This window comes from Diabrotica virgifera, chromosome 2, assembly GCF_917563875.1.
Source record: "Diabrotica virgifera virgifera chromosome 2, PGI_DIABVI_V3a".
Classification (NCBI taxonomy): domain Eukaryota; kingdom Metazoa; phylum Arthropoda; class Insecta; order Coleoptera; family Chrysomelidae; genus Diabrotica; species Diabrotica virgifera.
In genome coordinates, this window is record NC_065444.1 from 107823995 (window position 1) to 107849625 (window position 25631).

The 25631-nt window shown below is 32.1% G+C and overlaps 1 protein-coding gene across 1 annotated transcript in view; it reads right to left on the bottom strand.

Annotated features, from left to right (window-relative positions):
* Positions 1-17880, bottom strand: part of LOC114335867 (fidgetin-like protein 1) — a 70370-nt gene extending 52490 nt beyond the window's left edge. Inside the window, exons 1-2 of the mRNA XM_028286154.2 lie at positions 17334-17880; positions 14851-15429 (exon numbers count right to left, since the gene is read on the bottom strand). Coding sequence (XP_028141955.1) covers positions 14851-15429; positions 17334-17458 — 704 coding nt within the window. The 5' untranslated portion in view covers positions 17459-17880. The remainder of the gene's footprint in view (positions 1-14850; positions 15430-17333) is intronic.
* Positions 17881-25631: the final 7751 nt, after the last annotated feature.

Sequence of the window (25631 nt, forward strand, 5' to 3'; positions counted from 1 at the left end):
ACACAATTTTTTTTATTTTTTCACAGGCTATATTTTTCCTAAGAACGTTTTTTTAGACAAAATACTTACTTTTTAAGTTATTTGCGAAAAACCATCTAAAAGCGTGGTTATTTTGTTGAAAAATGAACATATTCACTCGCAAATAACTCGAAAAGTGTTGACTTGGCGAAAAAACTCTATAGAACAAAAGTTACTTAAAATTAGTCAGTTTATCTATTTCCGGACTTACATATTTTTGATATATATTTTTTCACCCCCGAGAGGGGGGTGAAAAAGGTAAAGCCCCCAGGGCAAAAGGACACATCGGCACAATATCACTTTTTTTCTTTGACATGTTAGCTATGCGTATGCCAAATTTCATCTCAATCCAAGCGGTTCTTCAAAATTTACCGCAAAAACCGTGAAAGAATGTACTAATAATATTATACGAAACTATGGAACTATGATAGTACAACTATACTAAATTTACAATCAAGATGCAGTAGAAATAAACAAAGACACGTTAAATGCTACCAGGAGCACTCCCGAATCGTAATTTACAATGTATATATGTTATAATCAAAGCCCAAATTTCAGGCACTCCTAGGTTTGACTAGGCAATCCTCAGGTCTGACTGACGCTCTTAGTCAAAGCTCGAAATAAATTACAGTTTCGGCGTTTGACTAGTCAAACCTAGGAGAGACTAAGTTGGTCAGGCAAAGGTCGACATTTAGTTTTATGAAATCGGCGTTTGACAAGTCAAACCCCGATCAGCTATTAAAATGTCGTAATTTGTTAGATTGGGTTTAATAAAACGTAATTTTTTAATTTTATTGTTTATTATTTCTATATTGTAATTAAGATAAAAATATTAGTGTTTTTTCTCACAGTTGAGGCATTATGGCATTTAGAGTTGCACAATACGTTAGACCTTTTACACCTGCATAATTTTGAAGAGCATTTCTTATTGCAGTAGCATTTTATAAAGCCTTGTCCTCCAAATTTAGAATCTTTTGTACCAATTTCTCTTAAAGGCAGCTTAACGTCTGGAACATCTTCGAAATTAAGAAAATTATAAATATAAAAATGTATACCATTTTTATTCATTCAGTTGCGGTGCGAAACCAAAACTGTCTTAATTTTTACTCAGATCAGAGAGTGCAGCCAGCACTCTTATCGACGATTTCACCTCTTGTTAGAGGTTCATCAGAGACTGCATAGGCTGCTTTTTCTCTGGCCCAGGTAAAAATTTTCGACATATCCATCTCCCGCCGCAACTGACGAGATGGTAGTAGGTGCCTAGCGGCATCTGCTAAATAAAAGACTAAGTTTTTCAACCTAATAAAAATATTTGTAAATTAAATATTTTTAAAAGATTTTTAATTGAAAAACTTTATTGGCCCATTTCCTGGTGACAACCTCCAAGGCTTCTACAATATGCAAGCCAAATGGATGCTGCAGTGAAGACTAAAGGGAAGGAATTCTACACTATGCAATTCACAACCCCCGTCTGCAGCGTGGTAAAGTTCCAACGGAAAATGAACCTAGTTACTCTATAGGAGTAATACTAAATAAAAATAAAAATGTATACCATTTTTATTCATTCAGTTGCGGTGCGAAACCAAAACTGTCTTAATTTTTACTCAGATCAGAGAGTGCAGCCAGCACTCTTATCGACGATTTCACCTCTTGTTAGAGGTTCATCAGAGACTGCTTAGGCTGCTTTTTCTCTGGCCCAGGTAAAAATTTTCGACATATCCATCTCCCACCGCAACTGACGAGATGGTAGTAGGTGCCTAGCGGCATCTGCTAAATAAAAGACTAAGTTTTTCAACCTAATAAAAATATTTGTAAATTAAATATTTTTAAAAGATTTTTAATTGAAAAACTTTATTGGCCCATTTCCTGGTGACAACCTCCTAGTATTACTCCTATAGAGTAACTAGGTCCATTTTCCGTTGGAACTTTACCACGCTGCAGACGGGGGTTGTGAATTGCATAGTGTAGAATTCCTTCCCTTTAGTCTTCACTGCAGCATCCATTTGGCTTGCATATTGTAGAAGCCTTGGAGGTTGTCACCAGGAAATGGGCCAATAAAGTTTTTCAATTAAAAATCTTTTAAAAATATTTAATTTACAAATATTTTTATTAGGTTGAAAAACTTAGTCTTTTAGTCTTTTAAGAAAATTATCTTTAAATTCTCTTATTTGATTTCTTGAAAGAAGTGTGTTTATTGTTCCGTATTTCGTATCAACTCTATATAAACCGTCAATTGGTTTATCTGGTATTATACCGAAAATATTTCGAGCATCCCCTTTGGGTCTATTAAAGCTGGGAATAGGTATTGTTACAGTTTTTCCGATCGAAATTGGAGGAATTATTTTTACTTAATTATTTCGTAGCATTAACCTGGGCATAAAGACCTTCAATTGCCTTTTATTTATTTTAATCTTTTCTGTCTGTGAACAGCGCATGCATATAACTTTTCTTTCAAAACCTTCGTAGTATGCACCAAGTGTGCTGCCAGCGCACACAACATGTAGGCGATTGCGCATAAGGAACGGCGATTGAAGGTCTTTGTGCCCAGGCTAATGCTATGAAACAATAATTAAGTAAAACAAAATTTCCTCCAATTTCAGTCGGAAAACTGTAACAATACATATCCCCAGCTTTGATAGAGCCAACGAAGATGCTCGAAATATTTTGGGTATTATACAAGATAAAGCAATATTGACGGTTTATATGGAGTTGGTACGATATACGGAACAATAAACACACTTTTTTCAAGAGATTCTAAATTTGGAGGACAAGGCTATAAAATGCTACTGCAACAAAAAATGCTTTTCAAAATTTTGTAACTGTAAAAGGTCTAACGTATTGTGCAACTATAATGCCATATTGTCTCAACATGTGAGAATAAAGACTATTTTTTTATATTAATTATGGCAATATAAAAAAAAATAAACATTAAAATTAAAAAATGACGTTTTATTAAACCTAATCCAACAAATTGTAACAGCTGATCGGGGTTGGACTAGTCAAACCCCGATTTCATAAAATTCAATTTCGACCTTTGCCTGATTAAATTAGTCTCTCCTAGGTTTGACTAGTCAAAGGCCGAAACTGTAATCTATTTCGGGCTTTGACTAAGACTGTCAGTCAGACCTGAGGATTGCCTAGTCAAACCTAGGAGTGCCTGACATTCGGGCTTTGACTATAACATATACACTGTAAATCCCAAATTATGATTTACAACGTTTATAGATTGTAAATTATGAATCGGGAATGCTCCCAGTAGCATTTAACGTGTCTTGGTTTGCTTATTTCTACTGCATCTTGATTGTAAATTTAGTATAGACGAAAATACAAATCCCATCCCTATTAAGAGAGGAGTGAGACAAGGAGACGTAATATCGCAGGCAGCTCTCAATACGTCGGCCTAAAAATGAATATGAGAAAAACGAAAATATTGACAAACACAGATGACCCCATACGTATAACTTTAAATGGCAGTGAGATAGAACAAGTCCAGGAATACACACATCTACCTAGGCCAAATCCTGAAACTTAATAAAGAGAACCAAAGACAAGCAGGGACAGGATTTGGAAAACGCAGTTGGATAATTAAAAACCGCAAAATACCCCAATACTTGAGGAGCAAATTGTTCAACCAGTGCATCCTTCCTACCGTGACATTTGGATGTCAAACATGGACTCTAACCAAGGCAAATATGAATAAACTAGTCACGACAGAAAGAGCAATGGCAAGAGTAATGTTAGTAGGTATATATGTCATATAAAAAGAGGAATGGTTGGGTAAGATGAAACTGGACTGGAGATAACAACAAAATTGACAAACTTAAATGGAGCTTCGCAGGCCACACACACTGCTAGACAAAAAGACCAATAGTCTGTGCAGATTATCGGAGAATAGGCCATTTTTGGGAAAAGTTATTTACCAGCAATTTTATTGCTGGAATCGAATTTTATGATTGTATATATTAATAATATAGGTATGCAAAATCCACAGATAGTGTTCTACTTTTTTATAAACAAAATGGCGCCCGAAATCGTGTTTTTTTTTTTCAATTTTTGCTCTATAACTCCAAAGATTTTAACTTTACACCAAAAACACCTAAATAAAAATTCACCGTAATTAAATTCTGCACAGAGTCGTGTTTTTCCCGATTTACTTCGACGAAAACTTTCCCCCGAAAATGCGGGTTTTTCCAACAAAATCTTTAATTTTCAACTAAAATTTTAGATAAGTAAATGTTTATCAATAATTAAATAACTTGGTAATATAAAGCTCATTTCGTATAGATTACAATTCCAGAAGCCGATGGAAATTGAATGAACAGTTTAGCAACAATTGAAGTGTTAATTAAAAATTTACGGTCGCTATTATAACCACAATAAATATGATACATAAAGAATAACTATGATTTTTATTTAAAAAGACACTGTACCTATCTAACGTATTTTACAGAATTGAAATTGGACTATTTAAGCGGCCTCAGGAATATTTTAAAATTATAAACAATTTTTTGGCTTATAAACCAAATAGAATATCTCGGGAAATTTTTAATTAAATTAAATCAAGAAAACGGCATTGGAAAAAAAGCGGCAAAACGCTTCTTTTAAAAGAATCAACGTTTAATTGTGATGATGAGTGGTTCCTGAGATACAACCGGTCAAAGTTGACCGGCATTTACGGCAAAGATATAAACAATAGGATCATAATTTTCGAACCCTCACCTTTTTATTTCAGTCCTCTTTCTCTAAACCAATTTTCATATCTTTAAAATACTCATAATATACATTATTATAATAAAAACTATCGATATTACGAGTGAAAATTGCCAAAAATAGCAAAATTCCAATCAAAAATTAGGTTGGAGGAAATGTAATCTCAAAGTTCAAAATCGGTACACGTTAAAAAAATGCATTTTCTCGGCTTCCCATGGAGCAATTTTCTTCATTATTTTTTTGTTCCCAAGTAACTCGAGTAGAGCCATCTAACTAACGCATTATTAAATAGCAAAGTTGCTTTTGTTTTATTATAATAAATTTATTTATTTATTATAACAAAATTTTTTAATTTCTTTAAATAAAGATTGTTTAAATAATTATACAGCTTTCAAATGAGAAGATTCGTGTTTTTAACGTTAAAAGGCACATTTGTGGTAAGTTTATCTAAAAAAAGTCTACAACTGGAAAAAATATGTAGTTTTCTTTTCTTATAAATAAATTAATCTAGTATAACAAAACAAAAGCAAGTTTGACATTTAATAATGCGTTAGTTAGATGGCTCTACTCGAGTTACTTGGTAACAAAAAAAGAATTGAAGAAAATTGATCCATGGGAAGCCGAGAAAATGCATTTTTTAACGTGTACCGATTTTGAACTTTGAGATTACATTTTCCCCAACCAAATTTTTGATTGGAATTTTGCTATTTTTGGCAATTTTCACTCGTGATACCGATAGTTTTTATTATAATAATATATGTTATGAGTATTTTAAACATACTACGAAAATTGGTGTAGAGAAAGAGAGGTACGGATAGATGTTACAACCCATTCCGCTGTGTTGCCAAATTTTTAATCAGTATCGGAACGCGGCAGATTTAAAAACATGTCAAAATATATTGTTTTACTTTACTTGTTCTAAAAGTGAATCAAATCTATTTTTTCTAATTTGATAGTTGCTTGTATAAAAAATACACAGATGGTACGTAAAAAATATTTATATTTCGATGTAATAAACTGATTATACTAAAAATGAATTACAACCTGTGTTTATCTGGCTTGTGTTTATCTTTATCTGAGCCAGTGATGTGGGAGGGATCTGAGCTTTAACCTAACCTAACATAATTAGATTCAAAGATGATTTTATCGTTTTTATTTCCATTTTGGAAGAAGGAAATGTAAGTAAATCAAAGAATTACAACTTAAAAAAATAAGTATACAAAGTCATAAGGTTTAGAATACATTTCCATATTTTTAATCAGACAACAATATTGTTTTAGAAAGAAAACATTGATTATGCTGAAAAATTTACTGGAGAGCTTTAACAAGAGGTAAATCCATTTTAAGTTAGTGGAAAACTGTTGATTTGTATGTAAAATAGAAGACAAAGACTAATGAAACAGATGCAGTGGTAATTTTGTTTACATAATAACTATATGTACATATTATATGATTATTAATATTAACTGTTCAATGATGTAAAAATTTGTTAATGTGGGGAAAACTTTTATTTAAATTCAATACTATATTTCTCCTCGACACCGTAAGGTACAAGAGGACGGCTTAAGTAAGTAAGTAAGTACTATATTTCTGTAGTGGTATGGCAAAACTTGATGTTGTGTCTGATTTAAGCCAGAATGAGATTATTTGCTTGATATGCTATTTAGTAACATTTCTTCAAGTTGGTAGAGATTGGTATGTGTATGATAATGATATGTGTACATGTGTATGTATGATATTGGTATGTGAAGGTAAAACCCCCTTTGTCCCACATATCTTTTGTATAAAAGATATGTCCCCTTTTAACTTACAGTAGAACCCCGATTATCCGGGTGCAGATTATCCGTGCTATGATTTTCTATTACATACTCAAGTTGCATTTTTGAGGTTTTATCAAAATAGCGTCATCGTAAATCACTTGACGGAAACTCTATATGACGAAAGAGAGACTCATAATGAAATATTTATTTTTTTCTGTTATCTTTTTATGGTAGGTACATATGTATGTGTATATGTACATATCGTCGGCTTAAGATGCAAATGGCCTAACTCCAAAAATTTAAATTATTCAGGAGATGCAAAAACTTGTCAGAATTAGAAAATAATAATAAAACAAGGTAAGTTTCCAAAATATTTTATTTTGTTTAATGCTACAACATAGAAAATACTTGCTCTTGTCAAAAATAGGCTTTATTCTTGAAAAATTGGGAGTTAGGTAATATGCGTTCCCTGAGCATGGGTTGGCATCAGGAGATAGGCAATAATCTAATTAATTGTGCAACTTAAGTATAAAAAAAATTTAAAGACGGCAACACAAGACAAAAGACAAAAAGAAAGAGGCATTTTACAAATGTGTTAAGTTATCATAAAAAAAATGAAAGTCCTTAGGAATTGACGATTTAAGGTCCATTAAGTGTTGAAATTTTTCCGATTTAATTGGTATTGGAGTCGGATACATTAACGGCAACTCTTCTAAATTCCAGATTTTTTTATCTTTTTTCGTGATTCTGTAAGGCAAAGGCATCCATTCTTCTGTATGCCTGATTTTAAAGAGAATTCCGTGTTCATTATACTGAAGTGCTCTAATGTTTGTTACAGTAGGATCACCTGACGATCTACCAGGACGGATGGAACTAATGTATTGAACTTCTTGAAAGTTTTTGAAATATGTATGACCCAAGTACTCCACCACGTAGGGTTTCGGATTTATACGAGCAGTTTGACAAATATTGACATAGTCTGCTGGGACATTTATGACTCGGTTTTTTAGTTTTCGCTCGATTGTGGAGTGCATTGAATCGCACTCCATTTGCGTATGCCCTTTTTCTAAAAATTTTTGCTCAATTGTAATCCCATGCTTTTGTGCAAAGTTGAAAAGTGCATTGGCAAGAATTGCATTTCTGTTTTGTCCAGTGCAACCATCACTGTACAAAATGACTTTACTAGTAGAGTTTTTTTGGGGTATAATATTAGTCTCTAAAAACTTGTAAATGATGGTAGCAAATGTGTTGGCAGTTAGTCCAGCATGACCCTCATGCCAGAGGAAACAATATCCATCCAAGGATTTAATGTCCATAATTGTAAAATTATGGACTATTAATTTTGTTTTATAATATAGAGTGCTGACATTAGATTTTGGACTCAGTAGAACTGATTGCAAATCCATTGAAAAAACTTTTACATCTTCTTTTGTTTTGTCAACCTCTTTTTCCTTTCGTGCCTCCTCCTTTTTCTTCTGATGTTCTTGATAGGTAGCTTCGTCAATATTACCAGTCTTGTAACCCACACACGTATCACATTCGTCCTTTTTAGGTGAAAAAAGTGCTAAATTAAAATCGTCGAAACTGTTATTAAATGCTGCAATAGATAGCGGTTGTGAATCGTTTTTTGTACACCAGTCATTCTTATAAAACCAGTATAATTCCATTTTTGTTTGCCAAGATCTTTCAAGGTATAATTTCTTTGTGCTCTTTCGACAATAATGTGACTCTAGTTTTGGAAGAACTGTAAAGAAATTGCACAAATTTTCTTTTTGTTTGTCGATTTTCGCTTTTCTAGGAATAACTATTTGGGAGGAATTATTATCACGCGTATCATTAAGGTCATCATCCACCAAATCATTTGCAGTGTGTTGTGATTTATTTTTTTCAATCAACCAATGTGCAACAGTTCTTGGTGCAACTGAAAGAGTATTGCAAAACATTGTTTTGCACACTCTTATCTTGGATGTTGTTTGAAGAAAATATATATAGGAAAATTCCCTTCTTGACTCGTTCTCTTTTTTTCGATCCCTAGCTCTTGAAGTACTTTTCTTTTCAACCAGCGTCCTTAGAAACAATTGATTTTCGTTCCACAAAAAATTCCAAAATCTTGTAAAAATTTCTGTTCTTTGATCTTCTGTTATCTCATTGCACTTCATTACTGATTTCCCATTATTCATTACTGATTTACCACTGCATTTGCATCTCGGTCCTATAGCTTTTGCTTTTTTTTTAATATCATAATTCCATTTTTCTTCTTGCTTTTGTTTTCCAAAATATTCCTTTCCTTCTTGTCTCAAAATCTTATTTTTATTTTTCTTGCATTCCTTTTGATCTACATGACGTCTCTTTCTGCGTGTCCGTGAAGGGGTTTGCATTGGAGTGTTATTTTGTAGCTCTTCTACTACTTCATTTTCATTTTCACTTGAACTTGTTTCATTTTCACTGGGTTCATAAGATTTATCTGAACGACTAGAAGAAGCTTCAATAACTTCTTCTTCCAAAATGGAGGTTGGCACTTCTTCACCATGAATTGATTCTGGAACGAAATTCTGACGATCTTCTGGTTCAATGTTGATTTCATCTTCAGGAAAATTTGAGGAGATAAAATTCAGGTTAGCAACTTTTTCTTCAGCTAGGGTGAGTAAATCATCATCAGTAATTAAATTGTCGTCAGCTAATAAGTGGTGATTAGATGCTGAGGAGCTTGCTAGATTAGTACTATCAGTTAAGAGTGTAGATAAATCCTTATCTTGATCAAAAGTATCACAAAATGTTAACAAATCTCTTGTTACATCGCTTTCGGCATCGCTTTGTCTGTTGGGCTTTTCCTGGATGTTTTGCTTAGCCAATAAAAGCATTTTCATCGCACGGGATTGCGGATTCATTCTGAAATATACAGCGTTAATTAGAAAGTATACTTTTATGTACCTAGCTAAGCAAAAATTCAGAATGTTATTATAGGGAAAAAAATATTAAAGGTAGGTACCTATGTGGTTTATCATCGAAACTATAATGGCCTATCTCCTATCCAAACTAAGTAAATATAAAATGAAAATTGCCTAACTCCAACACGATATTTTAACATCAGATTTACCCAAGAACGCACAAAAATTAAATACTAAATTTATATTCTCTAGATAATTTGAACGTCAAAGGTAATTAAAGCATTAAAAAATTATTGATACTTACCTCAGATATTGTTTTATGCACATAAAATTAAGAACAACAACGTTTCACCTGTTATTACCATTACACACTGGGAGTTAGGCCAACTGCGTATTGTTGAAAATCAAGCCGGAGATAGGCGAGTTTCGACTGGTATTTTGTCGCGGCATTTTTGACATTTCGGTTGTTAGGCGTATTTAAGTCGACGCGGTTAATTTTTATGAACCCAACCAACCTAAAATGTTAATTTGAGCTAAAAGTGGAGTTAGGCCATTTGCATCTTAAGCCGACGATATGTATTATACATAAGAAATACATGTTCGGATTATCCCTCTTTTCAATACACCTTCGGTCCCGAGGAGGATGAATAATCGGGGTTCTACTGTGTAAGTAGTGCAGAACTTGATATATTACTTGATTTCTTATGATGATTACTTTTCGTTTTTGAGTTGGCAAAACATGATTCAATCTTTCCAAATTCTCTCCTGAAAAATTAGGCTAGATGGACATATCAATCATTGTCAAAACTCTCCAGATTTATAATCCATCCAACTGGTATATTGAATAGTAAACTAGGGCTAAAAACCAACTATGTATATCAAAACACAATATTTTTAAAGATTGTATAATTTACATGGTAAATTGAAGAATCCCAATAACAGGAATAAAACCTAATTTTAATATTTGGATGCCTCAGAAGTCAAACAGTGTAAGTCACATTCTCCCTAAAAATGACTTATGGGATATAACACTTATTATTATATATAGAAATATTATTATTTCCTTGTTTGTATTTATGAATATGTTACCCATGTTATGATAAATAAAGACAGTTTACAGTCGGAAAAATTAAAGAATACCCATGAACGATCACATCAATCACATATTCAGATTACTAATAATCTATCTCTGTCATTTGTTATTTATGGAAAAAAACAGCAAATACAAAATATGTGATTGACTGATTGATGTGATCGTTCATGGGTATTCTTTAATTTTTCCGACTGTATTTGTTTTTAATAACTAGGTACTTATATTTCTGCGACTATTGTCAGAAACATCTTAGTATCTTATTTTAAGCACTTATTGACTTACACCGATTGGCTTCTGAGGCATTGATTTGTTAATAGACAAATTTCACTTTTCTAAATAAAAAAATTAGTTACAGATATGAGAAACATCTAGCTAGAAGATGGAATCCTGCGTTCTTAAAAGAAAAAAAGCTAGTTCCAGAAGTAAGCTACCAATAATAAACTAGAGAATGTATTACAAGAAATAACAACGCTAATACTCAACATAGCTCAATTGCTTCAGATAGAAAAAGAGGAGGAAAGGGTACAACACAAGAGTACCAGAGAAAATGAAAGGGCAGAAGAGAGACACAAAATTCATTGATTTATTAAATTTAAAAATTAAATTATACAAAGGACAATTAAATAAAAAATTAAAAAATGATACATGTATATTAATGATCCTTCTATTTCCCCATAAAGCTTGTTACTGACCAAGGCCTCGATTTTTGACCCTTAGCTTCGTTATCGAATGTATACGCTTCGTATCTGTTTAGTACACGAAGCGAATACATTCGATAACGAAGCGAAGGGTCAAAAATCGAGGCCCAGGAGGTATACTATAATAGATATATATTATATCTCATATCGCTCACTCTAGTAATGACTGTGCCTGCATAAACGGAACCATAATATACATTATAGTTCCGTGTATGCAGCCTCACTCATTACTATAGTGAGTGATATGAGATATATTATAGTATAGCTCCCCGTGCATGACAAGCTTAACACAAAAAATTTATAAGGTTATCAAACATCTTAACTTCAGTAAATTCAATAATTTAGCTTATTCCTGGTATATACTTAGCAAAAAATAATTTTTGAATTAAATTAATTGAGACAAAAAGAAGAATGTGAATGTATGTAATTTATTTAAGCCAAAATACATTGTACGGCTGTCAGTAAATAGAAAAAAATGTTTATTTCACAAATAAACATTTCTTTTCGCTTAAATTAAATCACAAACAGCGTCCCACATACCTCTTGGCAGTTTGAACATTTAATTTAAGCGAAAATCAATGTTTATTTGCCAAATAAACATTTTTTTCTATTTTCTGACGGCGATAGAATGTATTTTGAGTTAAATAAATTGCATACATTCTTCTTTTTTCGTCAATTAATTTAATTCAAAAATTAATATTTTGGCCACCCTGTATGAATAATGATATTCATGTTTATATTACTATATAGAGAATTGAACACCCTTTCAAAAGAGGTGCTACACGACCCCTATTCCCATTTAAAAAAATCATCGATTACGTCACCACGCTCAGATGGAAGACGTCATTAGTATGAAATATATGGCAAAAAGTTGTAATTTGAAAATAAAAATCGACCTATTTAGGGATTTTTCTCTAAAGTCGTCCATTTTAGAGAAAATGAATTTATTCCATAATTTAGATAATCTCTGTATGTGTACTTATATTATACCTCTATTTTTTATGTAATTAATTATCGAGTTAGAAAAAATACATTTGATTCATTTTGAGGAAGAAGATATTAAAAAAGGCAAGTGTTAGGATGCAGTAATTCAATGGATTATTCAATAAATATGGACATTATAGACAAAATATTGAATAATTTTTAGAACGTGTAATGACATGTTTTTAAATCTGCCGCGTTTAGGATTCCAATCCTGATTAAAAATTTGGCAACATCGCGGAATGGGTTGTAAGATCTATCACTACCTAAGAAAGAGGACTGAAATAAAAAGGTGAGGGTTCGAAAATTATGATCCTATTGTTTATATATTTGCCGTAAATGCAGGTAAACTTTGACCGGTTGTATCTCAGGAACCACTCATCACAATTAAACGTTGATTCTTTTAAAAGAAGCGTTTTACCGCTTTTTTTCCAACACCGTTTTCATGATTTAATTTAATTTAAAATTTCCCGAGATATTCTATTTGTTTATAAGCCAAAAAATTGGTTATAATTTTAAAATATTCCTGAGGCCGCTTAAATAATCCAATTTCAATTATGTAAAGTACATTAGATAGATACAGTGTCTTTTTATACAAAAATCATAGTTATTCTTATGTATCATATTTATTGTGGTTATTATAGCGACCGTAAAGTTTTAATTAACAATTCAATTGTTGCTAAACTGTTAATTCAATTTCCATCGGCTTCTGGAATTGTAATCTATACGAAATGAGCTTTTATATTACCAAGTTATTTAATTATTGATAAACATTTACTTATCTAAAATTTTAGTTGAAAATTAAAGATTTTGTTGGAAAAACAAGCATTTTCCGGGGAAAATTTTTGTCCAAGTAAATCGGGAAAAACACGACTCTATGCAGAATTTAATTACGGTGGATTTTTATTTGGGTGTTTTTGGTGTAAAGTTAAAACCTTTGGAGTTATAGAGCAAAAATTGAAAAAAACACTATTATCGGGCGCCATTTTGTTTATAAAAAAAGTAGCACACTATCTGCGGACTTTGCATACCTATATTATTAATATGTATATACAATCATAAGATTCGATTCCAGCAATAAAATTGCTGTTAAATAACTTTGCCTTGTATTTTGCTAATTAGCCCAGAGTACAACATTGGAGACCTTACGAAAGTAAAGGACCAAGAGGAAGACCACAGATGAGATATTTTTAATGTACATAAATAATATAGTATTTCCAGTATTGCAAGTTTTCCCACGCATGAAATTATTTACGAATTACTTTTTATTCTAGGTCGCTTTTTTACTCACAGAAACTAGTATCGCAAAATTAAGTGGCTTGTCCATAGAAATCACAATAAGTTAAACAAAGATAAACAACATGGCATGTTGGTGATATAACTGTTCATTTACTTTTATTGTTTACCTATTGGTTTTTAAAATTATTTAACTTTTAGTCTATACATAATATGAAAATAAATATTAGAATAACATAATATTATGTTTTTCTAATATTTATTTTCAAACATAATTATTGTTAAAACGACTAACTACTGTCCCCTCTTAAATTGAATTACTTCCCGTAAGTACCTATTTATTCTTTAAGGAAAAGTGACAAGTAATAATTATGAGTGTGACTATAGTTCTGTCGAATGGAAACTTATTTTTGTGTATTTTCGAGATTACTGTTTACCTTTTGTTTTTTTTTTTATTTATTTAGTAACATTCTATATTTATCTCTATACTAGTAATACTCGGTATGCTGTTCAAGTTGTTTAATGTTGAGTCGATCCACCCCCTTAACAGTGAAAAAATATTAAACAGTTCAATAAAATAACTTTATAAAATATGTCTATGGGATAATAGCCATTTCCTAATTATTACCACTTACAGTGCGTATCAATGATAATGCACATCGACATGTACATTTCACTTTATTTTTTGATTTAACATGTTTGAAAATTAATTGTAACGCATGGGAAAAGTTAGAGTAGAAGAATTATAATGAACAAAAATGATTAATAAATTAATGGTCTTAAGCTGGGTACTCACTTGAGCACGAATACGCATGAGGCAAGCCGAGGCCGCACGGAATGCCTCGAGTCGGGAAAAATGTAGGAGGACACGCATCCCGTATGAGGACGCATGAGGATTGCCGCAGCAGTGATCCATTTATTCGTCCTGAGGCAGCGAATATGTCGAAGGAACAATTATTATTATAATAATAGCTAGGGAGGATTCCATAGTATTTCCATATTTTTGTATTTATCAATAAGTTCTAAACAAAACTCTTGGCTCCATTGCATTTTTTATAGGTAGATTTATAAATTTATCTTGAATTTTTAAGTGTATAACTTTCCAAAAGAATGAATATTTCAAGATAAGAAATAAAATTCAACAAAATCCAAGTCTTTTAGAACCCTTTTGTATTATTTTATTATAATTACATTCATTGCTTGCACGGTCTGTTTAAAAATGTATAAATATGAATTGAAACGCAACCGCATGTTTAAAAATACTTAAAAACCGTCCACACTGAGGCACGAATCACTTTGATGGACCGACAACAAATGGATCGCTCCAAGGCGTGCAGCGAACGATTTGAGCATATTTGCCGCGCCTCGGATGACATCCTCACTGACTGCCTCGTATATAGCCTCGGCTTGGCACATGCGCGTTCGTGCTCAAGTGAGTACCCAGCTTTCAATGGATGGATACTAACCTTCCACTATTTGATCTAAGAGGAGAAATGAATTTATTGCTGATGCCCCTTCTATTTCCAACCCTTTTTTTCTGTGCTAGTGAATTTGATTGCACAGTATTTGAAGCAGTACCATATTTTTGAATATTCTGTATTTGTAATTCTTCCCTTGCTGTTTTAAAAGAACTAGCCAGACTACTCATATTATCATTACTTTTAGTCTTTTCTTCTATATAGGATTTTTTGTTAGGATAAAAAATTTGTTTGTTTTTATTAGACTGGTTTAGAAATTCTGGGTTTTGAGCAGGTTTACAACTTTTGTTTTGTTTCAATGTATCCAATAAATCTTGCAATTCTTCATCAAAATTTTCAGAATTATAGCAGGAGCTTTTTTCTGAGGTACAAGGCAAAGCTGTAATATACTGTTGAGGATCTATATTGGATAACTGAGATTTAATGTTATTTCCTGCAACCTTGCCAGATTTTAAAAGAAGCGATTTTATTCTGTTGTCATAAACATTTTCATGGCCTTTATCTAATATATCTGCAAGAGCTTTTAGTTTATGGTCTACTAAAGTACAAGTATTTTCGTTGTCCAATCTAAAAATTAAATACACAATAAACATAATTACGAAAATATCACTTACTCAAATGATTTTTTAAATACAGTAGAACCCCTATTATCCGGGTTTAAATATAAGTTAAAACAGTGACCAGAAATAGCTGAGTTAAAACGATCAGATCCATCTTCAACAATGAGCATTAATGTCTGGCCTTCGCTGATGATCTTACTGTTTCAGTGAAAACAAGAAAACAATTAAAAAACGTTATGAAAAGTTTAGAGGAAAGATAATTTGAAAGGAAAGGAGGAAAGGAGGAAAGATAATTTGATTTAGAAATAAACCAGGAAAAGTCAAAGTACATGATACTTGGAAATACAGAGCAAAACGAAGAGGGACAGTTTACTTTCATATCTTATGATATGAAGCAAGGGAATATAATTTTGACAGAGTAGTCCATTTTACGTATCTGGGGGTTATTATAGAGGAGAATGGTCAGGAAGAATGGGAACTGAATGTCAGATTAGCAAAGGGAAATAAAAAGATGGGAAGTCTATACCAATTTATTTTTGATATCCAAAAATTTTAATCTGTCCTTTAAAACACCAAAAATATGCCTTATTGCTTTTACTGATGTCTGTAAAACCTAAAAACCTCTCATAAATATTACCACGTAACGCCTATCGAACAACAATTGATAGTTGTGAATGACATGATAATCAGAAGTTTCATCTACTTCTAGCGAAAAGCAAATGGTTTTCAGAATCTCAGATTCAATAACGTTATTCAAAATATAACTGATTGATTATATTAGTTCATTCTGTACTGTTTTAGACATGCCGCTAAATATCTTCGAATCAGAAAAAAAATTGGAAAATTTCAAATCGTATTTCTTAAACAATTTTATTAGTTCTCTATAACTACTTTGATTTAACAAATGCTCCGATTCATCATGTCCCGTAAATAATAATTCCTGACAACTTAAATAAATTACAATATCAATTAAACGACGTAAAATGGAATAATTATTTTTTACAATTTCTGCCGAGTCTTCCAAATGAAAGATCGGCAGACTTAAATGTGCCGTACCTGCTGCTGAATGCCTATGGAGAGAAATATACGTTTGGCTGCTCTTCGACTCATATTTTGTTGAGTTTTACGTGTAAATCGTCAAGCTCGAGATGAGCTGGGGTCTGCTTGCTGAAAACAGTCAGATGAATGGTTCGGATCATTCATTTTTTGAAAAGTCTCTTATGCGCAGGGATCACTTAACGCTCGGATTCACCAAATCCTTTTAAAAAACATGAATAAAATGCAATCTGTATTATCTGACGAATTTTTTAATTTCACAGATACAAATGACATCAACTCTGATTAAATTAAATATTAAACAAAATCTATATCTATAAATGTGTGGGTTGGTACTGCCGACCCTGACTGGCCGCCACTGCCAAATGGAAGACCCAGAGAGAGATGGGAGGACCAGATCATGAGAGATATCAAACTTCTGGAAGTGAGAAATGGTAGGGAACTATGCACATATCAAAATGAGTGAAAGAAAATTGTAACGAAAGCCAAGTAATACAACAAGAATCAGAGAGCTCTAAGTAAGAGCCGCAAACATTCCATTGGGAATGAAAAGTGAGAAGCCCTGATGATGATGATCTTTTTATGTAAAAAAGTTAGTTTTAACCTATCAAACGATATAAGATTTATTTTTTCTGTTCAGATTATTCAGATTCTCCCTGCTTTTCAATTATTCTTGCCACGTCCAGTCCTCTGGAGCACGGATTATCAGGGTTCTACTGTACATTGCAACTTACAAACAACAATCATGTTATTCTTTCAGATAATTAAATTAGAGTTGATGCTGTTCGGTAGTTTACAGAATATACTTATCTATTACAAATAGTCCTTATGTACATACTCAAACTGAATACTTACATATTAGAGGATACTTTTACCAAGTGTGTAAGACATTTTCTTTGAATATTATGTGGTTGATCACTGTCTTTTAAATAAATTTGATGGTGTACTGATAAATCAAGATCTTGTTGATCAGTTGACATGTTTCATTCCTATTTAAATTTATTTGCTTGTAGGTATATTTTGTTGAAAAACAAAAATTATGAAATTTTCGGTGTTTTGAAGTTTGTTGTCAAATAAATCGGTCTGTTTTTGTTTTGAATATTCTCGGTCTTCTTTTTTGCTATGACCAATGGCCATTTACTCTTTAGCACATAGCCAGTTTTTCTCCGTTTTTACTCCACAATCCGAATAATTGGAAATATTTTAACCATAGATATATAATACTCTAGATTGCGCCTTACGATCTTAAAATGGGTGACGGTTGCGACAGAGATAAATGAGCCTATTTGGTCGGTAGTCTCTTTCTAATTCAAGGGGAGTATCGACGACGTCACTATCCTACTCTGTCGTCGAGTATTTTAGATGGTTTGACAGTTCGAGCGGATGGCGACGAGAACAGGGCCCGGATTACGTACACTCGATACGCATCGTATCCGCCATGTTTTACTGTAGCGCCTTATGGGAAAACATGGCGGATACGATGCGTATCGAGTGTACATAATCCGGGCCCTGGTCGTTTGTCTAATAGGGCTTTTCATCGATTGTCATTTGTTTCGAGCTTCTGTCATGTGTCACATAATATTAATATATCTACGCCATACGTCTTTGGTTTGTATCATTGGTATATGCCAATAACGTATGACGTAGATATATTCATATTATGTGACACATGACAGAAGCTCGAAACAAATGACTGTGAATGAAAAGCCCTATCCGGTTCGAATCCCATACCAATCTTTACTTTTTTTATTTTTTATTTAATCAATATTGCGTTTATTAGATATTATTACATCTCTAATGGTAGGGGAGCAAAGTATGCTAAATGTGCAGTCACTCGAGCGTTATGGGGACCTATTGGGTTGTGAAGAGTAGGTCCTAAAACCAAAAAAAGTTAAGTAAAATTTTCCATTTTAGTGGGCGCTTGCCATTTTTTAATTTAATTTTCCATTTCCAATAATCGTTTTTTCCGATTATAACGCCATCTATCCATAATTCGAAAAAATGTTTCGAATAAAAGTTACTTATTTTTACGTAAGGAATCCAAATCTGCAATAAAAAATGGGGGCTTCTATTTAAGATTTAAAAGTAACCCTCCACCCCACCTCCTTGGGGAGTCGTGTTTGGTGCCATTCGATAGATTTTTTAAAAGTATCGAATAAGTGTATTTTACAGTTTTTCGATCTGATGTTCATTTCGCGAAATATCGCGGGATTCGTATTTAAAATATTAAATTTACCCCCCACCCCTCTCCGTGGGAAGTCGTGTTTGGTATCATTCGATAGATTTTTAAAATATATTGAGCACATATTTTTTAGTTTTTCGATCTGTCAGTTATTTCGCGACATATTCGCTTATTTCTTGTGAAACTTTGGGACTCACCCATTTCCTTACCCTCTGCTCAAATCGTCAGATTTTTTAAATATACACTCTTTTGCATGTACTTAACTTACCTTATCTTAATCTGACAATTTCGAGTATTTTTAAGGGTAGATTTTTTTTTTCGGGCCCCCCTTAACGAACTCCCCTGTGTTAAGAGCCAATATATGATAGAGGTTCATCTGCAGGGTACCAGGTTTCTCCCATATGCTAATCTGACGCGCTCGAGTAACTGCAAAAATCCCCGCTTGGGCTCCCCTACCATAAAGTAAATCTATGCAAAGTGCAAAGAAATATATAACAAATAAGAAAAACTGTGTAGGTACCTATAGATTTTTAAAAATATAAAAGCCAATGTTATTTTTTTAATAAGTTAATTGTAGTATAGTGTAAAGTAATTGTTAAAAATATTCGTAAAAAATTACCAATATTTAATATCAACATAATGTACCATCGATTTATTTATTAATTGAATCGGTCATTTCAAAAATAACATGAGTCACATATTCCTAATTTTACAGAAGAGCAAAGAAAACTAACTATATAGTCGAAAGATGGATGAAATGGATGACATCAAAATTCAGAGTTATATTGTAGTTTTGTTCCTAATGTTTTTACTGGACTGGTGTCGTTTTTGCACACAACGTTTATCTTAAAGGAGTCTATTCCTCTCAAAAAGTTAGTTTCTGAAAATTGTGGACTTTGCTGTTTTTGAAATGACCGATTCAATTATAAGTAATTAGACATTATTTTTATTTATGAAACTGTTACAATTTTTTAAAAAAGTAGAAGCAAAACAAACATTCACATCATTCGAATAAGGACGAATTTATATTAATAACGAATGACTTTTATTTTACTATGCAGTTCACAAATTATGTATTCCAATATTAACTTACTATACATACATTTATTATCTGCTAGATTTACTTAGGTCCATTTTTCAGATGTAAAAATATCTAATAAACGCAATATTGATTAAATAAAAATAAAAAAAGTAAAGTTGGTTATGGGATTCGAACCACGATTATCCACGTCCGAAGACCAAAGACTATTTCCCGTCACCACCCGCTCCAACTGTCAACACATATTACTCGATAAAGTGGGATATTCACGTCGTCGATATTCCCCTTAAATTAAAAAGAGACTACCGACCAAATAGGCTCATTTATCTCTGTCGCAACCGTCACCCATTTTAAGATCGCAGGGCGCAATCTAGAGTATTATATATCTATGATTTTAACTGTACGTTCCTCAAAATATTTAAGTTTTGTTTTAACCTAAATCACCTAATACGAAAATGCTTCCTAGGGAGCTAGAGCTCTTTGAAGATTGCGCCTCTTAATTAGGCTTTTTTTAAATATCTCTAAATAGAACTCTTCTATTTAGAAAAACGAAAACGTACGCCTATTTATCTAGTACCGGCCATAGGCGTCCCTTTTGGGTAGGGCAACGGAGATATTTTTTCATCGCATATATGTACCTACTTTTGTCTTTATCTTTTAAGCATTTTTGACACTGGATTATTAAATTGTAAGGTATTCTAATACTAAAAAGTACTTTTCGTTTAAGCGGCAGCAGCAGAATACATCGTTTTCTAGAAAAAGCAATTTGAAAATTTTTAGTTTTTGAATTTGAAATGAATTTAAAAACGGTATATTTTACTGACATAAAGCAAGAGTAACTTTTAGTACTAGAATACCTCATAATTTAATAATCCAGTGTCAAAAATGCTTAAAAATTAAAGACACAAAAAATAATGCGATAAAATAACCGTTGACCTATCCAATACGGACGCATTGACCGGTACTAGAAATTCGCTATAGGGCTTTTCATTCACAGTCATTTGTTTCGAGCTTCGGTCATATGTTGTATAATCCGTGTATATTAATATTAGACACAATTATACAACATATGACAGAAGCTCGAAATAAATGACAATCGATGAAAAGCCCTATTGATGAAATCGATTTGTCACTGGAAGGTAATGGTATGGGAGCAAAGTAGGTATGCTAAATGTGTAGTCACTCGAGCGTTATGGGGACCTATTGGGTTGTGATTATTAGGTCCCAAAACCAAAAAAAGTTAAATAAAATTTTCCATTTTAGTGGGGGACTTTCATTTTTTAATTTAATTTTCTATTTCCAACAATCGTTTTTTCCGATTATAGTGCCATCTATCTATAATTCGAAAAAATGTTTCGAATAAAAGTTGCTTATTTTTACGTAAAGAATCCAAATCTGCAATAAAAATTTGGGGCTCCTATTTAAGATTTTAAAGTAACCCCCCCACCCCACCTCCGTGGGGGTCGTGTTTGATACCAATCGATAGAATTTTCAAAAATAATGAATAAGTTTATTTTGCAGGTTTTCGATCTGATGCTTATTTTGCGAATTATTTAATAATTACCCCTTAATTTACCCCCCCCCCTCTCCGTGAGAGGTCACGTTTGGTATCGTTCGATAGATTTTTGAAAAATATTGAACACGTATTTTTTAGTTTTTTGATCTGACGTTCATTTCGCGAAATATTCGCTTTTTTGTGAAACTTTTTGACTCGCCCATTTCCTTACGCCCCGCTCAAATCGTCAGATTTTTTAAATATACACTCTTTTGCGTGTACTTAACTTATCTTATCTTAATCTGACAATTTCGAGTATTTTTAAGGCGCCCTTTAACGAACTCTCTGTGTTAAGATTCAATATATGGTAGAGGTGCATCTGCAGGGTGCCAGGTTTCTCCCCATATGATAATTTGACGCGCTTGAGTAACTGCAAAAATCCCCGCTTGGGCTCCCCTACCATAAATAAACGTACCAGTTTTCGTTTTTCTAAATAGTTTTTTGTTTAATTTTTTTTTTTTAAATTCAAAAAACGAAAAATGTTCGAAAAAAAATCGATTTCTTTAGAAAACGATGACTTAAACCAAGACTACCTTTTAGTAGATATTATAATACCTCGCAATTTAAACATCCAGTGTCAAAAATGCTTAAAAGTTCATATAATATAAATGCTTAAAAGTACACAATAAGCGTTGCCCTACCCAAAACGGACGCCTATGAACGGTACTACAAATTCGCAATTTTTTTAGTCGATTTATCCCAGAAAGATAAATAGGCGTATCGGTTTTCGTTGAAAATTTACGTACCATCTATTTCAGCTATTTCAGGGTATATTCACCATTTGGAGCATATCCACCTGACTCTTTTTGGAGCACCTAAGTGAATTCTTAACTGAAGGTTCTTTGAATGACTTTTATGGAGTCTTGACATTTCTGTAGTCTGTTTTTTCTCCTCACAATGCCTTCTCCACGATTCTCTTTTTACCTTTCTCAGAGTTCCTTATTATGCTCATTAAGAATTTCGCGATTAGCGCCAACTCATCGAAATTAAATTTTCGTTTGATTTCTGCTATTTGATTTGCAACAATAGGGAACTTGCATAAATTTTTAAATTCGAAAAAAATGTTATAAATCACAACAGAACATAATTTAAAACATGTATCAAAGATAAAAAAGTTTTGTTTGTCTTTCGTTTGGCCCCTAAAGACGATTAAAAATTCAAATTAAAACAGGTGGTCCAAAACGCGTCGTGACGTCACTCAGTTTTACATTTACATTTTTCCAATAAAGTAAACAGAATTTTAAATTAGACGTTATAAACGTCAGTAGAAAATACATTTATGTGACGTTACAAGTGTTTTTGATCGTTTGAACTATTCATAGAAAATTTTTATTTTTACAAAATGGTTTTATTTTCAATAGTAAACCTTCGTTACTTTCCTTCAAAAACAGTATAAAACTCCAATTTTAACAAACTGCAAACTGGTATATATTATTACAATGACATACGATATATGTCATTAGAATATAAATATTTTTGACTTATTCCACGACGATGAGCTGGCCAAATACCCAAGTAGGTGGAGGCCAATAAACTAAAGAAGGAGAAGAAGAATATACCTAAATATAAGGTTGTCTCTAGGTATACGCTAACGTGTACGCAAATAAAAAAGTTAGAGTGTCAGTTATTTCTTATTTTTTATTTGTTTAGTGTTTGTTTTTAAATTAACTATGGAGTGTGGACAATTATTTAGTTCTTTTAATGAGTTTAAGAACATTTTAAAACAGTACGAAAAAGATAAGAGACTATAAATCAATATATATTTTTTTTAGTTATAAATGAAATAGTATTACCGTCCAAGTTTAAAATAAAAGGAAGACCTAAAGTTTTCACAATAATAATTAACTTGTTCTGAAGCTATTATCCTTGTGGCATTTTTGTAATCAACTATTCTAAATGGGAACTAAGCCACAATTTAACTAGAACATTGATTTTATTAACGTTTCGACGTCTAAACCGGATGTCGTTGTCAAAATACAAAATATTATTAAATTAAACAAAAATGTTGTTGCTTAGTAAAAAAAATTTTCTTATAATTTATTTAATCTGACTAATTTTTGTATTTTGACAATGACATCCGATTTGGACGTCGAAACGTTAATAAAATAATTTTTTTAGTTAAATTGTGGCTTATTTTGCATTTAGAATAGTTGATTATAATAATTCACTTACGTATAAAAATTATTTTAACAATATTTTGTACCAACATGTCATGTCAACTAAATACATATAATTATTTTGCTAACCTAAATATATACTTTTATATATATATACATTGATTTATTACAATTAAGTTTGAAACATCTGAATAGTTCTTCCCTTCCCTTAACAAATATTTTCCTATCAAACAAACACTAAACATATATGAAAATAGCATGTACCAAATGTAAATAATGACGTCACTGGCTTGATGAAGTTTAATTCGCGTCTACCTAACTTTTTTATTTGCGTACACTTTACCGTGTACCTAGACACAGCGAAATATAGCCATAATCAAAACTAATGCAAAACTATGTGACGTCACGGGCCGTTTGAACTATTTTATACCGCAGAAGACTTTAAATATGTATTTCTAAGTTATTACGAGCACACAACACTTTTTTCTATGATTACGAGTTTTTGAAGCGTGAAATTTTGAAAATCTCATTTTTAAACAAAACTGAACATTATTATCTAATAAAAAAATGTGCAAGTTCCCTATTGGTACCAATTAAGTTATGTACTAGACCAGGGGTTGGCAACGTTTTTCGGACAGCGGGCCATTTTCAAATTATTTTTTTATGCGGGCCGCACATTCAAATGTAACTTAAACACTGCTTTTAGGTATATCATATAAGAGTATAATTCTTATCTATATAAATAAAAATGAATGTTTGTACAGTAGGAAAAATGAAAGAATACCCATGAACGAACAAATAAAACAGGCTGTATTTTCCTGTCACCGTGTCACAAAAAAAAATTGTCCAGTGCAAGTACATGTAACAATAATTATTACATGTACTTGCGCTGGAAAATTTCCTTTGTGACACGGTGACAGGAAAATACAGCGTGTGTTATATGTTCGTTCATGGGTATTCTTTCATTTTTCCGACTGTATGTATGTATGTATGTTCCTTATAGACTCGCAAACTATGCATTTGATCGTATGATGATCTTAATTCTTTAAAAAGGTCTTTAAAAAATTACCAAATCTTAATCAATTAATTTAATTAATATGAAAATACATACACAAATTATTAATTCTTTGACAAGGTTGTCAAAACCAAACTTTCAATATAATTAGTTAGCATGACGACGATCTTGGTTTCCATGACGATGATTCAAAACTACTGTTATTGTCTACCGATTTGACTTTCGAATATTATGTCAAAATAATTTTATTTCATCGAATTGTCGCGTTAATTTCATTAAAACAGGAACACAATAAGATATATTTGAAATAAATTAGTAAATAATATCTAAATATTAGTTTTCTGCATGTATTATAATTACTTTAAGGCCATATTAACATATCTAAATTAACACGCGTGCGGAAAAGTAAAAACCGCGTGCGGAAAAGTAAAAACCGCGTGCGGAAAAGTAACACGCGTGCGGAAAAGTGAAACTTTCTAAACTAAAATGCGTGCGCGAAAGTAGACATTTTTGCACGCTCGTAGAAAAAAATTATTTATTATTGTCATGCTATAATAACAATAATGTCAGAGAACAAAAATTTTACAATTCTTAAAAGGAAAAAAAAAAGAAAGTATAATTTATTAGTCCTATCGCCAGGGGGGGTACAACTGCCTCCTTAATTCAGATGGACTTACCCAAGTTTTTTTATGTATTTTGACCCGTAGAACACGAATTTTTTTGGGTAACAGTTGATCCGGATGTCGATAGGATTGTTATATACAAAGAACTTGAGGAATTACATAACAGCGATTTTTCGCAAAACAAAACATTTTTTGGATTCTTTGGGTGATTCTCAGCAAAAAATAGTCTTACAAGTTTTTTCATAGGATGCATAGTTTTCGAGATAAACGCGGGTGAACTTTCAAAAAATCGAAAAAGTGCAATTTTTGAACCCGAGTACCTTTTGATTAAAAAATAAAATAGCAATTCTGCTTACTGCATTTAAAAATTCAAGTCAAATTCTATCGGTTTTGATTATTTGCAGTGCTAAAAATTAAGTTTTTATTTGTTAAACAAAGCCATAAACATATAGTGTTTCCAGTGCCCAATACATGCGTTTTAATGTACGTAATCTACGTAGAAATTGTATGTATGCCCGCCTACTCGTTCGATTTCAAATGAAAAATGCATTGAAAATATCATTCAATCACTATGTGTTTATAGCTTTGTTTAACAATAAAAAAATTAATTTTTAGCAATGAA